Genomic DNA, 15,772 nt, shown 5'->3' with positions numbered 1-15,772 from the left:
GTCGGGTAACTACAATAACCGCATCTGCCACTGTATTTCCCCTTCTCTCGCAATTTATTGAGGCAAAGGCAAATTGTGGGCATGATGTGACGTACCGAGCTTGAGAGATCTATTTATGGCGAACTTTAGTTATGAATAAAAACATATGTGATAGCAGCAGGCAACTGAAAGTTATTAGAGTGAATTTAGCTGAATAGATTTGCCAACGCCTAGCTATATATATATATATATATATATATATATATATATATATATATATATATATATATTTGAGAAACAAATTATTCAGAGGGTAGCTTCTATAGCCTGTTTGCAGTTACGTTCATCACGAAAGCAGTAACCCAGAGCAGCCGTAATATTAAATTGCGCATTGCGCAAACATATTTATAAACCGACATAATGTCTTGCTTCCTCTTTTGTAAATTGCTATAGCCACTCAAGCTTCAAAACGATGTGAACAGCAGAAGGTAAACTCTTCCGCGGTTAACACAAACATTTTAGCATTTCATGCTCTCCGCACTTATTAGTCTGCATATCATTATTCGCAAGCTTCAGAAACATGTTACATAATGGCAACTTTGTAATATGGTTACAGCTGTTCCAGTGAAGCCCTGGCGAAAGTATACTGTTTCGTGGATGTGGCCGCCTTCATCGCGTGCTTGCATCGTGCACGGGTCACGAGGACAACACTGCCATTTCATTTCTAACTTGTATAACGCAATACTCAGTACCTCTAATCACGACGATGTGTCATGAGATACGGAAATACAGGGGAAAATTGTTTATGCGACTTCATACTAATCATGACTCGTCATGATAAGATTGTCACTGATAAAGATTGATTCCCAAAAAGATATGGCGTCACACTAGAGTCACGTGGCAAATTAAGCCGCCTCAGTACAAGTCGCATTTGGCGCTCAAGTCATCCCAATTTAAAACGCACGTAAAAGTCACGCGCACAGAATGCTTGTACGGTGACGACACAACACATCAAGCCGGGGCAAAACATTGTTTTGTCATATGAACGCGCGAGTGCCGCAAATCGCACGTCGTCGGTATCACTAAGGCATGCGTTTTCAATTTTAACCTTTCCAGACCTTTTCGGTTTCGTTACTTAATACGATGATTATATCGTCATCACGATATTTCTTCTGCACGATCTCCCACAAAATGATCCTGCTTTACTGGTCTGCAAGGTTGCACTAACATAACGCCATCGCATTCCGTCGAACAGCGTACAAACAGCGAAGAATAATTGCGATAAGAAGAAACGTTCAGCAAGTTTGAAATAGTGATTCAAGCATTGCGCGCTGGTCCCACAAAATTGTTCCAAAGAGAACCGCGCCTATCAGAACTCAGTGGCAAAAAAAAAAAAAAATGTTACTATTGCGGCCATAGAGCGGCGCACAGCATAGCCTCAACGATTGACTCGCAAATTATGGCCTCCAAGATCACCAACGCGCGCGCTGTGTAATCTTGGAGGCCATATTCGAACGGTGGCGAGGCGTTTCCGCCATTTTTCGACGCTCATGAGGCAACGCGTGACTCTAGCAACGCGGCTCCCTTAGCTCCACCACCCGGAGCACCGGAGCAACGGCCGGGCGGAGCGAAGCAAGCGATCATGCCAGCAGCGGTGGCTCTGCTGTTGCAAGGCTCGGTGGCACGCGCTACACGTATGGGCGTCCACCGCGAGCGAGGCAGTTCTGATTTTGTTGGTGATGGGGAAGAAATGGGCTGTATCTGTGATGCTAGCACATGCATGGGATATAAAACACTAATCGCAGACAGGAACAATCAATCTAACCGAAAGGATAACAAGCGGAGCATACGCCGACGCGCGAGCCGACCCTTATAATGACACAGATGACTTGAGGCTCTTGAAAAAATTGCCTCTTTAATTTTAGCTATTTTTGGTGAACAGTCGCACCAAGTTGTTGCATGAGAACGCAGTTGGCTTCATAACGTGTTGCGTTTCTTTTTTCTTTTAGTCTTTAACCCCCGAAGGCGACTTGAGATTAGGCCGTAACAGAGGGCTCAGGAAATTTCGACCTGTTCTGACCTGCTGTTGTTTGTTAACATGCAGTGACAGCGCACAGTGCTCGGGCGCCTTGCATCTATCTAAAAACGGGCGCCGTAGTCGATGTTTAACCCCTACTAGTATTTAGCGGCCGGGTGTCTCACGCCCACGTCACGAACGCACCAAAAATCGGTTGCCACGCATCGATCCTTTGCATATTTGCATATATAGTATGGAATGCACCCCCCCCCCAAAAAAAAAAAAAAAGAAAGAAAAAAATGTCGACGCCATAGAAGCATAGAAATTCAAATAACAATTATGCTGTGTTTTTCACTTCTAACCACGCTTGTAATCCCTGCCTATAATCATTCCTTAATTGGCAAAATATAATCAAATCCTTTACGCTCTTCGCATTTAGCCTATATATATATATATATATATATATATATATATATATATATATATATATATATATAGTTCTTGGCAACGAAGAAATTGTTTTGCGAATAATTTAGTTAAGGAGTTTTGTTTTTTACAATTTCCGTCGCTCTTGCCAGTAATATATAGAGCAGTTCCATTTATTACTTTTCGTTTCCGCGTAAACTTGCTTGTCATGCAAACTAGCTGGAAAGAGCAGTACGAGCAGTCATGTACTATTTTGTTGCGTTCCATTTATTACCTCTTACATGCAAGCAGCACCGCGAGTAACTCATTTTTTAATCAGCGGAATCTACTGACTTTAAAGCATGAGCTGTAACGGAGAACGTAGGGCGACCATTTCTCCCGAATATTTGTTTGGGGACACAGTACAAATTTTCGAATCAAGGTAATCGGGAAGGGTTATTGTGATATACCAAGAGTAATACGGCGCCATGCCTGCGTGCTAAATACTACAGCTGTCAAACATCTGTCTTCCTTCGTCGCTTGAGGTGGTGGTGGTGAAAACATTTATTACATTGCATAGAGGTATATACACTAGGTGGGATGCCTAGACAGGTACTCGACTGGCGTTTGCCGCCACCCGGGCGCGCTGCGTTAAGACCTTTTGGGCTTCTAGGGTGCAGCAGCCGGACAGGGTCGCCTCCCAGTTCTGTCGGGTGGGTTTGGGGATAGGGGGCAAAAGTGGGGTTTTCTGGCAGGCCCACACCATGTGGTAGGTGTCAGACATCTCCCCACAGTGCGAGCACAGCCCGTTGAATTGCGGATCAAAATGTTTTAGAGTAGCCGGGCACAACAATGTATTAGTGAGCTGGCGCAGGAGCACCCGCTCGTTAGCCTTCCCCAGCCCTTTGAACGGGATGGGAAGAGTTTGGTGCGTGGATCTGTAATATTCACATATTTCTTTAAATTTGGAAACTGGGCTGAAATCAAAATCCTGGTCCGCATCGGTTCCCGTGGGAAATGCCCGGAGAGAGAGCGCGCGGGCGGCGGCGTCGGCTGCCTCATTCCCTTGGAGACCTTGGTGACCTGGAGTCCAAACGAGAGATCGGTACGCGGGATCCGAATCTCGACCACAATTTTGGTATATGCATAAGCTAGGGGAGCAGTCCACCCTTGCTGGACGTTCCGACAAGCCCCTCGCGAGTCGGTTATGATGTATTTGGAGGAGGAGTCAAAGGCTGCGAGGGCGATGGCAACCTCTTCTGCGTGGGTTCGTGACTGCAACATGTCCAAAGAGGACCATAATGGTCGGCGCCTGGTGCGAGCGGAAGCCTTGAACCGCCATTATGGAAGCAAACCAGGAGTTTTCTACGTGGCCCGAACCCTAGGGGTTGGTACACAGCCGCGGTCACCCACAAGGGCAAAACAGTAGATGGCCTTACGTTCAAGGCCCAGTCGCTTGAGGAGGCTGAGAGATTCTTGCTCTTGTTTCTAGTGGAGATGCATCTTGACGCACCCAGATGCAAAGTAATACGCTTGGCAATTGATACGTTTCTCCGTTGTCACCCCTGTGCTCAGAACATATATCTATAAAGGGCACCGGAATAAAGAAAAAATGCTAAAAACGTAAAGAGAAAGCCCCGAGCAGCACAAACATGCGTGCGTTCAGCTTTGAAGCACGCTCGCAAACCGCCGAGATCACGGTGGCCGAGACCAGCGCGGTGAACGCCAACAGCGAGAAAGTGGGGGAGGCAAGCGGCGCCCGTAGTGCGGCGGCCGCCGCCATTTTTCGACACGCTTGAGGAATGAGCCTATGTGGTCACCGGGTCACCACGGAGTCCGACGATATGTGTCGGCCTTTTTAAATATGACGCAGTCACAAACAGTGAAGTAATTAAAAAAAGTTGAATTAATTCGATCTCTGAAAAACCCTGCTTTGCATATAATAAAAAAAAAATTACTCAGACCTGCAGGTTGGGGCAAATTTCGCGACACCGCGAATTTCATACCACCCCTTGTCAAAATTTCAGCACCATAATTACAAATTATAACCCTTCAACGATTTCAGTTCAATGCGCAGCAACAACGTACCTTAGGGTTTCGCAGGGTGCGGATGTCGACGTCGTTGCGACGATCGACACACTTCCACTTAATCCGACGAGTACGTGTCATTAGGGAACGAAAACACACGCACTTTTGGTCTGCTTTCATAGTTGCCTTTGCATTTGGGAACGCAGCAGCGACCCATCGCTTCCACAGCAAGCACCCAGGTCAATCACAAATTCACAACTTTCCACTCGGAACTCCCAAGCACAAGAGCAATAGGACGCAGCACCGCGTGCTGACACCCGCGCATCCGGCAACACGAGGCGACGTTGCATGGCTGATTGACACATGAGGTGGGTGTTTGTCAGTTCCGGGGTTGCAGATGGGCCTAGGCAGGTCGATGGTCAAAGTAGTGTGACGTCACATAGGAGGAGAGGGAAAGCGCACATGCCTTGAAGATTCTAAATGACCCTGGTTGAGGCATTGGAAAATGCCACTACTCCCCCTTGCGACTGTATAGTCCTTTGCATCAAGCGAGGGAGTCGCCGAAATTCCTCCTCTCTGGACAGTAGGAAACAGGCTTCGCTGTATCTTCCACAGTGCTTGCGCGGGATACACTCGAGTGTCCAGTGAACAATATGGTAGCACCCAGGAAGCCTGTGAAGAAATGACCAAAGTTAAAGCGCACAATAATATGAGGACAGCGAAGAAGACATGAGACACACTGTCCTCGTGCGCTTTAACTTTCGTCATGTATCACCAACACGCCCAAACAACCATTTTGCTGAGCCTGTGAATTTCGCTGAACCTTCTGATGTCCCACACGGTCCTTTATTCCTATCGCTCCCCTCTATACTTCACCTATTGTTGCCGGCGTTACCTGCCGGCGTTACCTGCCGCTGCAGAGCGCTTGTTCCCTTCTCGCGTCGCCTTCCTACCATAGCTGTCACTCCAGCGCGCAGCTTTGTGAAGTGTTCAGTGTTGACTGTGATATAGGGGACCAGTGGACATTGTTTTTTCATGCATTCTCGTATTGCTATGTGCGCGTCTTTCCCTCTGCTCATGTGCATGCAATGGCATATATTGAGGATATAGCCATTTTCTCGTCAACCTGGGCGGAGCACATCAAACACCTGCAGGTGGTACTGGAGATTCTGAAAAGGGCAGGCTTAACGGCAAACGCTGCCAAATGCAAGTTTGCACAAGGGAAGGTAAAGTTTAGAGCACATCACTCGAAATTTCAACTAAGACATGCCCATGAAAAGAAAGTACAATCAGTACCTTACTGACCTATCGTACAACGTTCCAGTTCGTTCTAAATGCCGTCTCAATGTAGCAGATCGTGATAATCAGTCACAAGCCTCGTCGAACGAAAAAAGAAACAGCCATTATTACAAGCTGTTCGTGATGATTCGGAATCTTCTTCGGAAGACCTGAGCGTCGTCAGAGGACGCGATGCAGCGCAGGAAACTGTCACTTTGTTCTGCATCTAATCACGACGAAAGTATTTTCTGGCCGTGAAGACTGTTTCGCTCAAGCGAATGCTGAACCGACCCTGCTGCACGACATCGGGAACAGTACCGACGTGGATTCATCAGATTAATCAAGCAGCGAGGACTCGGAAGACTCGGCCAACGATGCTGTACCGTCGATTGTAGAGAGCGACGATTACTTGATATGATGGTACTTTCTTCTGTTTGTCGCACTCTCCGTAAGTTAAGAGAGCGGCAAAGTAATTGGTAACGTATGTTCATTCCTTCTTGGCAGCAGGGAACCATATGAGAAATATCCCCCCTCCCTTCATTCTCATTTGAACTATTTATTTATTTGAAGAGGTACCTTCCTATCATAAAGTAATTGGAGATGAGAATGGGCTGCGGCCCTTGAATGCAAGCGAACATAACAAATGAGTAAATGGATCCGAGTCCTTTACTTTACACAATTCATGTTAGCATTCTTGAATAAACAACGGTCGCGAATCAATGTGAATGATGTTATCCTACTCTACCGATGCCTCGGTTAAGATAAAGGGAAGTTGAGGAGAGCATGTTGCCGGGCTAGTTGGTGATCCATTAGGTAAAACATTTAGTAGAAACATAGGACAAAGAAGAAAACATAAGACGTTTGACAAGCGCTAAGTACCAACTCCTTATTCAAGCCGAAGTACACAGCTTCTATATGAAAACATCGACCATGCGCAGAAGGGGACAGATAAAACAGTAGTAGTTAATGCAAAGACATGTATAGAAAGGCACATTCCGCCGAGTACATGTGTACAGACGTATCGCTAACACAACGATCGGATAGCTTATCTGTATGATATGCCTCTAATAGAAGTCTTGCCTTATAATTCCCACTTTTGCCCAGCATCGTCGTCTTCCCGAATCCTGCCCTACACTTACAAGAAGCAATGTGCCGCACAAGGTTGACGTTTTCGTCTTTAATTTCAACGTTTCGAGCATGCCAGTTTGGCCAACATATGAGGCACCACAAGAGAGGGGGATTTGGTAAACCACTCCCACTGTACAGTTCACATAGGGCGACACGTGCTTTTTGCTGCAACCCCCGCCGGCACACCTGGAAAGCTTGTTGGGTGTCTGCCCGCAACTTTTCCAAGGTTGTGAGACAAACGGTTTACATAGGGCACCGCAACCGGCTTGGAAGAACGGGGTTCAGCTCTTCTTCGGTGCCATTCTCTTTTTGCAGGATGGCCTCAGCTACAGCTGATATGACCGGTCTAGGGTAACCTGCTGCTACTAGCCTCAAAACCTGATCATTCAGACTATCTTGCAATTTATGAGGGCAAAACTTTTGAAGCGCAGACTCTAAGCAAAGTGAGGATATGGCTCTTTCAACAACTTTAGAGTAACTTAATAAATCTTTTCTGGATCTGGGGGAATGCATCCAGCAAAGATGGTCATCGCAGAACATCAGCTCGGGGTCTAAAAAAGCGAAGTATTATATCGGGAAGTTCGTAGGTGAACACTAACCCTTGTCTGAGTTGATTAAAAAGAAGATAAAACCAGATTAATGACATGGGCGGAGGATGTAAAGGTCCTCGTTTCTAAAAAAATTAAAACGTCGTCGACATATCTAGAAACTTTAAAAACAGGCCCTCCTTGAACAGACTGTGCACGTAGGCGGTCAGTTGAAGATAAAAATATGTCACATAAAATGGGCGCCATGCAAGAGCCAATACAAATGCCTTTACGCTGCAGAAAAAACTGATTGTCAGGAGAGATGAAGGTCACCTGTAAATAACGTTCTAGTAATGTTAAAAAATTATCGAGAGAAATCCCAGCTGCGTTCTGGAAGGCCACAGCCCCCGAAGCTTCCCCCAATGCAGTCTCTCACAGAAACTAACAATTCGGCATGCGGCACTGAATAAAACAAATCTTTTACGTCAATAGAAAAGGCGAAAGCTATCCGATCATTGTTCTGCACAAACTCAATAACCTCTTGCGATGTTTTTTTCAGAAGGGGATCATCCACAGGAATAGGCTTAAGTTTGTTCAACAAGAAATTGCTCACGTCGTGCTGCCAAGAACCGCTCTCGCTAACGATGGTCCTGAAAGGCGTTTCCGGTTTCTGTGTTTTGGCCGAGAAAAAAAGCGCCAAACGCTTCCGCGAACTAGCATCAATAGCTTTTGCTAGTGAGGGCAACTGCAGGCTTTTACAAAAAGCTATCAATTTTGTTTTTACCCTCACTTGGCTGCTTTCAACATGAACAAAATTTTTGCGCACTGCTTGGAGGGCTTTTTCAATATACAAGCCATTAGGCATGACAACGAACATGCCTTCTTTGACTGTAGTAGGCTTAAACCACAATTTTTAAAATATCTAACTATCGAATTCGCCTATAACACTCCCATCTTAAGGGACATTGGATATTTGGCGTACCTTTTCAAACAGTCCATTCCTTCCAGAAGGCATCGTTCCTGGTCCTCTTCTGGAGCCTTTGAGGATATGCTCCTGTTGATGGCTAGAAGTTCATGGGCGGGGACCTTAGGCTGAATGCCAAACTTCAGACCTTTCTCCAGGACACGCAAGATCCTTTCAGGGACAGAAGCTCCACCGGCGAAGATGACACGCTCTTTCTTGTCAGTCGTAATCTTGGCAGACATGGAACGAAGATGTCCAAGGTTGACTTTCCAAAGCTGCTCAATAAGGCGTGAAGCCAAAAGCTTGGAATCAGTAAACTTCTTATTGGCGATCCAACTGGGATACACACTTAGACATGGAACTCTCGACCAGTCATGAAAGAGCCGGATTTGGCGCTACAACTCTGAGCGCAAAGTCTTGATGAAACGCTTCACATGGCCCCATGAAGGTTGTATGGGTCCAACAAGAGCACTCACACTGTCAGGAGTCACCCCTATCCTGAGGCAGAAGGCTAACCTCCGAGACTGACATATTGCGTTGACAATTTGTACCACAAGAAGATCGATGAGGAATTAACTAGAAGGCGGAGACACACAAAGAATGGGCCTCCTTCTACTGCCCCCATAAATCTTCTTGGGGTGCAAATTGTCAGCGCATTGTCAAACATTGTAAGCTTTGCGGGGGCGTGCCTGCGTTTGATACCACGTGTGTGCTTGGTAGGGGAGGCGCAAGGTTAGGTCGTGAGATATGAGGCATATCCCATTAGCAGGGAAGGCGATAAGTGTGTCAGCGCGCCTTCAATCACCTTGTCTAGAAAAGAAGTGCACCTCAAGAACAGTTTGCCCCATTTTGATTAGTTTTCGCTTGTATGGTTTTTCACCCAGTCTGCGCATGCGCTGCCGAAGTGCTTTTATGGAACTTTCTAAGTAAAACATCAGTTGATTTTTGGCGCTCGTCCTCTCTTCTTCGATGTCTGTGTCTCTGTTATATGCGCTAGTCTTTTTATCAATGAATACTGCTTTCAGTTTTGCGGCTGACAAAGAAGCTAGTTGAAAACGTATTTTTTATCGGTGCTCTCGAAAGGGAGAAATAGGAGAGTTTCCTAATTCAGCGCCATCTGGCGAGTGAAGCAAGAAGCCTTTGCTGCCGCCATTAGCTTGGCGAGCCACTTCGGTAGAGTCCGTACGCGCGCGTACGCGCGTATAGCTGTGACGCTATCCGCGTGGAACCGCGCGTTTTCTCCGTGTTGCCGTTCCATCGTTTCAACTGCTGCGTTGAAAAGTGTGCCAGAATCATGCCCGTGCACTGCTGTGTGCCATTGTGCAAGCAAAGAGGAGTGCTCGACGAAAAGGGCTCAAAGGCAAGTAGGCTTGTTATCAGCCTTTTCGCATTCATGCACTTGTCTCAGTTCATGCGTGACCTTGTGTCTACTTCTTTTCTTTTAGGTCTCCTTCTTTTGCTTTCCGAGGGACGCTTATTGGAAGAAGAGGTGGCTTATTGCGATTAAACGCGACGAGGGCAAGTTTTTCACCGTTACGAAGTTCACGAAAGTTTGCTCGAGACATTTCACGGAAGACAGCTATCTTCCGAATGTAGCGGGGAACCGGCGTTACCTGAAACAAGATGCTGTGCCGGCTGTGTTTGCCTTTTGTGCGTCGAAGCCTCCACCGAGAAGAAAGCCTCGCAGCAGACAAGCATGCAGCCTAAACTCGACCACCACCGGTGCTAGCGCCGCTACATCCGATCTTGTGCCGACCACTGATTTTGAAACCGAGCCATCGGATGCGGCAGAAATGATCTACGGGAGCATTCCTGCCGAGGCCAGCACGTCGAACAGCATCGGTGACGACGCTACGTGCGATTGCGTGTGTTCGCGTGAGGTTGCGGATCTCAAGGAAAAAGTTGACGCACTGACGGCGCACATTGAAACCCTTGAGGCAAAGCTTAAGGGCCAAGCAGAGGAACTCAGTTTGACAAAATCCTCTTTGTACAGGGCGCAACGTGAGCGTGAGCTGGTAGAAGCTAAAAATGTACAGCTTGAAAAACAAACGAGTCGAAAATTTTCTGTTGAATGTTTTCAGGACAGCCCTGAATACATGGCATTTTACACCGGCCTTCCTAGCTATGAAGCTTTTGTAAGGTTTTTTAACTTCCTTGATCCAGGGGAGAATTGCGAAAACCTTAAGGTCTGGTCAAGGAGTTATACACAGGGCTCTAACAATGCTGGAAGGCCCCATTTGCTGCCTGCCAAAGAACAGCTGTTCTTAGTGCTGGTCAGGCTTCGTGTTGGGCTGCTGGAAAAAGACCTAGCCTACAGGTTTAGGATTTCGATGGCAACGGTATCCAGGCTGTGCACAACCTGGATAAGCTTCATGTACCTTCAGGTAGGCCAGCTTAACCTTTGGATGTCAAGAGAACTAGTGAATGAATCAATGCCAGCTGCGTTTATCGCACAGGGGTACTCTAGCACTAGAGTAATCATAGATGCAACCGAAGTAAGGTGTGAGGTCCCAAGCTCTCTTGTACTACAGTCACAAACTTTCTCTACCTACAAGTCGGCAAATACATTTAAAGCATTGATTGCTATATCACCAGATGGGACAATCACTTTTTTGTCAAAACTATTTGCCGGATCGATTTCCGACAAGGACTTGGTGCAAAAATGTGGATTCCTAAAGCTTGAGTTTCAGCCTGGAGACACTGTAATGGCTGACAAGGGATTTAAAATAGACGAATTGCTCAACAAGATTGGTGTCACATTGAATACTCCTCCATTCTTACGTAGAAAATGTTTCACAGCAGAAGAAGTAACTGAAACACAAGAGATTGCAGCACTTAGGATTCATGTTGAAAGGCGAATTCAGCGCATCAAAGCATTTCACATCTTTGACAGGCCAGTCCCACTCACCATAGCGCCTGTCATCAATGAAATGTGGGCTGTTTGTGCATTTTTGACCAATCTCCAGAGCCCACTTATAGGGTGCGGCGATACTGAATAGTGCATTTGCACTCTTTGGTAGCCCTTTTTTTAATTATTGTATAAGTATGCATGTTCTTCCCTTATTTTCCCCTTATTATTAGTGGATACGTGATGTTACTGTATGATGTTTTATTATGCTGCATGTTCTGAGCAGCGTATCGGGTGCCTGGGCTCCGTCAAGCACAGTACATCTACCTTTTGCCCTTGCATCCAAGACCTCGTTGTGTGAATATCAGTGTCATAATGTCACTAGTATATGTTTAGTGTCAGTTTGTAAAAAATAGTGAAGCAGTTCTGTTCTCATTTTATTGCGAAAGCAATACTACTTGCACTTTCAAGCCTTCAGCGTAGCGAGGCGGTGAGCTGCCAACTTGGGTCTCTCATTTCTCATGGGACGGTTATGTCCAAATCAGCCTGCCAGGACCCTGGCATTCATGTTACTAATATAGCCCCAATAAGGCACGTTCATAGGGCATGGTAATAGAGAGCTTTATATGTGGGCTGGCAGGAGCTGCCAACTTGGATCTCTCGTTTCACATGGGACGCTTATGTTAGAATCAGCCTGCCAGGACCTTGGCATTTCGTTACCCCTATAGGTCACTAAGGCACGCTCATACGGCTTGGTTAAAGCGCAGCTTTATGTGTGGGCTGGGGAAGAAGAAGATGAAGAGAATAATTAGAAGAAGAAGAATGCTCGGTCACCCGCAGCTATTGCTTTCGCTCAATATTCGGTTCAGCAGCGTTGAACTCTTCTAATTTTTTTTTTTTTCAAGATCTTAGATGACCTGCAGTTTATTGTTCTGCCAGAAATGGGAGAAGGGTGTCAAAGTAGAATTTGTCGAGTTTGTTTCGGCATAGCTGCCATGCAGCTTCATCGAACCTTATTCTTTCAATCACAATAAAATGTGGCGAATAGACCACAAAGTCTGCCCAAGTGAGGCCAGTTAGTGCCATTTGTCCAAGAACTTGATAATAATAAGCATCTTGGCGATCAAGCCTGATAACACCGGTGGCATCCTTCACGAGGCATGACCCTTCTAACCTTGGAAAGTCCACATCCTTCATTGAGTAAGGACACTTAACCTCAATAATTCCATGGCTGCCTTCTTCTGGGTCCCAGACTATCCTATCTGGTGAGGCTCCCAGCCACGGGCAAGCTGGACTTACAGCAAGTCCACAGTGGAATGTCTGCACGTCGTGCTGAAGGGCCTGCATTGTCGTTGCATATTGGCGTATGGCTTGCAGCTCATTTGAAATGCCGTACCTGAAATAAGGACAAGAAAGCTGGTTCTACACTGCACTAAAAGCAACACCTCCAGTTCATAAAAGAAAGACTGCCAGTGAAAGCAGAAATATGACCATTATTAACCCACGCTGAATGAGGTTAGCTAACTTGTAATGCGTTAAAAGTGATTTTTTTACAAGACAGCATGAATGATTATGACAACCTGCTCATGGATAGGAGAAAGTAGTTTTTCATGTTGTCACAGACCAATGCCAGCAATACTATGTTTGGGAACAAGCTGGTGGTGTACGTGTTGACGCAGAATTTTCCCTTTTGCTCTATAGTTTCTGACCTCACATAGTTACGCCTTTAATGTACTGTATGCCCTTAGTGTGAATTCATATAATTGGTCTAGCTTACATTTTTTATTGTTCCTTCTCTTGTCACATTTTAGGTTTTGCATTAATGTTACATATACTAGATTATGTTACTCCCTTTGTCCACTTTTATCTTGTGTTTCTTGTGTTTCTCCTTGCCAGTACTTAAAAGCTTGTTAATTATTTAACTTCTCCGAGTTCCTTTTAGATCTCTGACGCCCCGACACACATGAACGTCACACGGGCTGACCGACTTTTAAGTGTTGTCCAAACCTCGCTTTTAGATCGGGAAAAGCGTGAAGTCCCTGTGTCTCCACAGCTTACGCCTGGCAGCCAGTCGACGAGAAGTTGGTGACACATGTCTAAGTTTGAATGCGAATGTACAAAAAGGGCGACCACTGAGCAATTAATAAAAGGCTTTATTTCATGCAGTGGTGTTTTGCTATTTTTTCATGCTTGGATGCTACCAGTGTTTGTTTACAGTGCTGCTGAAGACTTCATGGCCTATCAACTAGCATCTACTGGTGCCTTTCTGTCATTTTATAATGCCTTACTACAGAGTCCATACCTAGTGTCCATACTAGTAAAAGTTGCCAAAAATTGTAAAATGCTGCAACAGATCACCCTAAAGATTGATGAGCTGTAGAAGCAGTGCATGCAAGCATTACAGTGAGCACCTGTTTGCGTTTGCATTTACAAGCAAAATAGTATTTATGGATGCTTACTGGATTGCTCTTACTCGTGACAGATCCCTCTCGGCAGTCAAGTTTTTGAGACCCTTCACTGTCCAGTTCTCACGTTTCATAACTGCACCAAAGTTGGATGCAGTCAGTCGCTGACGGCGGGCTGCCTGCCATGCAGCACTCTTGTTTTGCCCACGGCTACTTTTCTCCAACTGGTGAGCCTCGGTGATAGTAAGGGTTAGAGATTGCAAAAAGAAAAAAAGGAAAATATGCTTGCACAGGTAAAAAGTAACATTTACCAGATAGATTGTAGCAGCAGCTGTACTTATAACACATTCATATTTGAGAGAAGCATTAGTTTGCTGTGCACTATGGTTGACATGCATATCCTCATATGTTTGCGCTGGGTGAGCAGTGACGTTCAGCACTTTACCATATTTAGACGAAGCCCTGTGTTTGCACTCTGTATGTTATGTGCATTTAAGAAAGATAATGTTAGGAACTGTAGCTGCAGACATTTTTTTCTAACATACTAGCCACATTTGTATTACTAAAGATTGTCTTACTACAACTTCTGTATTTACCTCAAGTATGGCTTTCTGTGATGCTGGCAGGTTTTGAGATGAAGCGACATACAGTGATGTTGAAGGTATGATAGTTGGTTCTGGTGGAACGGAGTCGGCTCCTCTTGATGTGGAACCCAACTTGATTTCTGGACTAATATGAGTGGAAAAATGATGAGGCATTAACGGCTTCTGGCTCCATAACATACTGCCTTCGCAAGTTTCCCCGTAGGCAGAACTTGAAGGTTTCACTGTCATTGCCTGCAAATGCTTTGAAAATGGGGTTGGTGCCAGTTCTGCGAGATCTTGACCAAATTTCAGAGCAGCTTTTTTAACATCCTCTGCAAGCCTGGGTTTTTTGCGAGCTTCATAAAGTCGAGAGGCCGTGGCACACTCCCTACCACCAGGCCGTACGGACCTCCAATCTACATCATCTACCGCGCTGGATGATATTTTATCCCCACGCGGTCGTCTCCACTTCTGCGGCAGCTCCGTGCAGGACAGCTCAGGCGGCGGTTCTTCATACCCTTGCTCTTTGAGCAACACAAGTAACTTGAGCAGTGCCAGAGCATGGTGACACACACCACTCTCCCGCGCAGCGCACTCGCATGTGCAGCCGTCGATGAAACCATCTTGCGTTATCACAACACTGACTTGGTATGGCGATGCAGTCTTTTTCTGGCTTCTAAAGCACCGCGCGCGTACACGCACGAACCTGGAGTCACTGCACAAGAAAAAAAAAAGACGAGAGTTTTTGATTGATGTTGCTTACAGCACAACCGAAGTAAAAAAAAATAGCTGGCACTCGGTTTAACGGGCCATGGCTGCTCTGAGTGCATTCGCATAAAGCTTGTGCGCTCTATTTTCTCACTCAGAATGAGAATGAGCATAGGCGGTTCAGCGAACAGAACGCATCTAGCATTCGAAGACGAAAAAAAAAAAGCGTAGTCGCAGAATGTGGCAGCTTACCGTATAGTGAATGGTGACGTTTCAATGGAAGCGCACTGAACGTAGCTCTCGGCGACAAACTTGTGGCTGCGCTCATCGTTCCGATTGCCGAGGCTTCTGGAAGCGCTGTACGCTTGTATTCTGTCGATGGTGAGGCTCTTCGGGACAGGAGAAAGGCTTCTGGACCACGACATTGCTAGCGAAGAGGAGTTATACGGTACAAATAGGCTCAACCCAGCAAGGGAGAACGCGGACGCTAGGTGAGCAGCGGCGTTCGTCGCCAAGCTAATGGCGGATGGCGTCGGCGACCAGTGTTGCCGGACCGAATTAGGAAACTCTCCTATTGCGATTAACGGCTGTTAGTGCGCGCCCCTTCGGGCCATGAAAAACGATCCGCGGACATTATTTACAAAGCGCGCATGTTGGCAGGCTATTAAATATTAAAAAAAAATAAATCACATGAATTCGGAACCACTGCCCGAACGCGATAGCCAAGCAACACTGTTTGAGGGACTGGAGTCTGCACTTCTTACCTTGTTAAGGTTAAGAGATTCAAGAATAATGCGAAAGCCCGGCATCTCTGTCCTTTAAGTTCAGGGAAAGGAAAGATGCAGTCTTTATTTGTTTATGGAAAAGTAGCGCGAAAAAATGAGGACACAGAAGAAGGCAG

The 15,772-nt window shown here is 46.0% G+C and overlaps 3 protein-coding genes across 3 annotated transcripts; 1 reads left to right on the top strand and 2 right to left on the bottom strand.

The window, feature by feature from the left end:
* The first annotated feature begins 9,470 nt into the window (after positions 1 to 9,470).
* Positions 9,471 to 11,441, top strand: LOC146195294 (uncharacterized). Its single transcript, XM_084597742.1, has one exon. The coding sequence runs from the start codon at positions 10,120 to 10,122 to the stop codon at positions 11,323 to 11,325; it is 1,206 nt and encodes a 401-aa protein (XP_084453868.1). The 5' UTR covers positions 9,471 to 10,119; the 3' UTR covers positions 11,326 to 11,441.
* LOC146195293 (uncharacterized) lies at positions 11,236 to 13,977 on the bottom strand. Its single transcript, XM_084596767.1, has 2 exons — positions 13,634 to 13,977; positions 11,236 to 12,570 (listed from the first exon to the last, which is right to left on the bottom strand). Exons 1-2 carry the CDS (start codon positions 13,975 to 13,977, stop codon positions 12,099 to 12,101), a joined length of 816 nt encoding a protein of 271 aa, XP_084452893.1. The 3' UTR covers positions 11,236 to 12,098.
* Positions 13,955 to 15,436, bottom strand: LOC146195292 (uncharacterized). The gene is made up of 2 exons (XM_084597743.1): positions 15,124 to 15,436; positions 13,955 to 14,878 (listed from the first exon to the last, which is right to left on the bottom strand). Exons 1-2 carry the CDS (start codon positions 15,294 to 15,296, stop codon positions 14,116 to 14,118), a joined length of 936 nt encoding a protein of 311 aa, XP_084453869.1. The 5' UTR covers positions 15,297 to 15,436; the 3' UTR covers positions 13,955 to 14,115.
* Between the last annotated feature and the right edge of the window lie 336 nt (positions 15,437 to 15,772).

The sequence above is a fragment of the Amblyomma maculatum genome, chromosome 3 (assembly GCF_055883805.1).
Source record: "Amblyomma maculatum isolate TAMU_Amacu chromosome 3, ASM5588380v1, whole genome shotgun sequence".
Classification (NCBI taxonomy): Eukaryota; Metazoa; Arthropoda; class Arachnida; order Ixodida; family Ixodidae; genus Amblyomma; species Amblyomma maculatum.
Note: the sequence above shows the minus strand (reverse complement) of the source record. Positions and strands in the feature narration are given on the sequence as shown.

Excerpts from the sequence above, each read along its gene's own strand:
- LOC146195293 (XM_084596767.1), bottom strand. The coding sequence starts at position 13,977 with ATGCATGTCAACCATAGTGCACAGCAAACTAATGCTTCTCTCAAATAT. Across the intron at positions 12,571-13,633 it reads TCACGAGTAAGAGCAATCCA|GTACGGCATTTCAAATGAGC; the intron begins GTAAGCATCCAT and ends TCCTTATTTCAG.
- LOC146195292 (XM_084597743.1), bottom strand. The coding sequence starts at position 15,296 with ATGTCGTGGTCCAGAAGCCTTTCTCCTGTCCCGAAGAGCCTCACCATC. Across the intron at positions 14,879-15,123 it reads ACGTCACCATTCACTATACG|TGACTCCAGGTTCGTGCGTG; the intron begins GTAAGCTGCCAC and ends TTTCTTGTGCAG.
- LOC146195294 (XM_084597742.1), top strand. The coding sequence starts at position 10,120 with ATGATCTACGGGAGCATTCCTGCCGAGGCCAGCACGTCGAACAGCATC.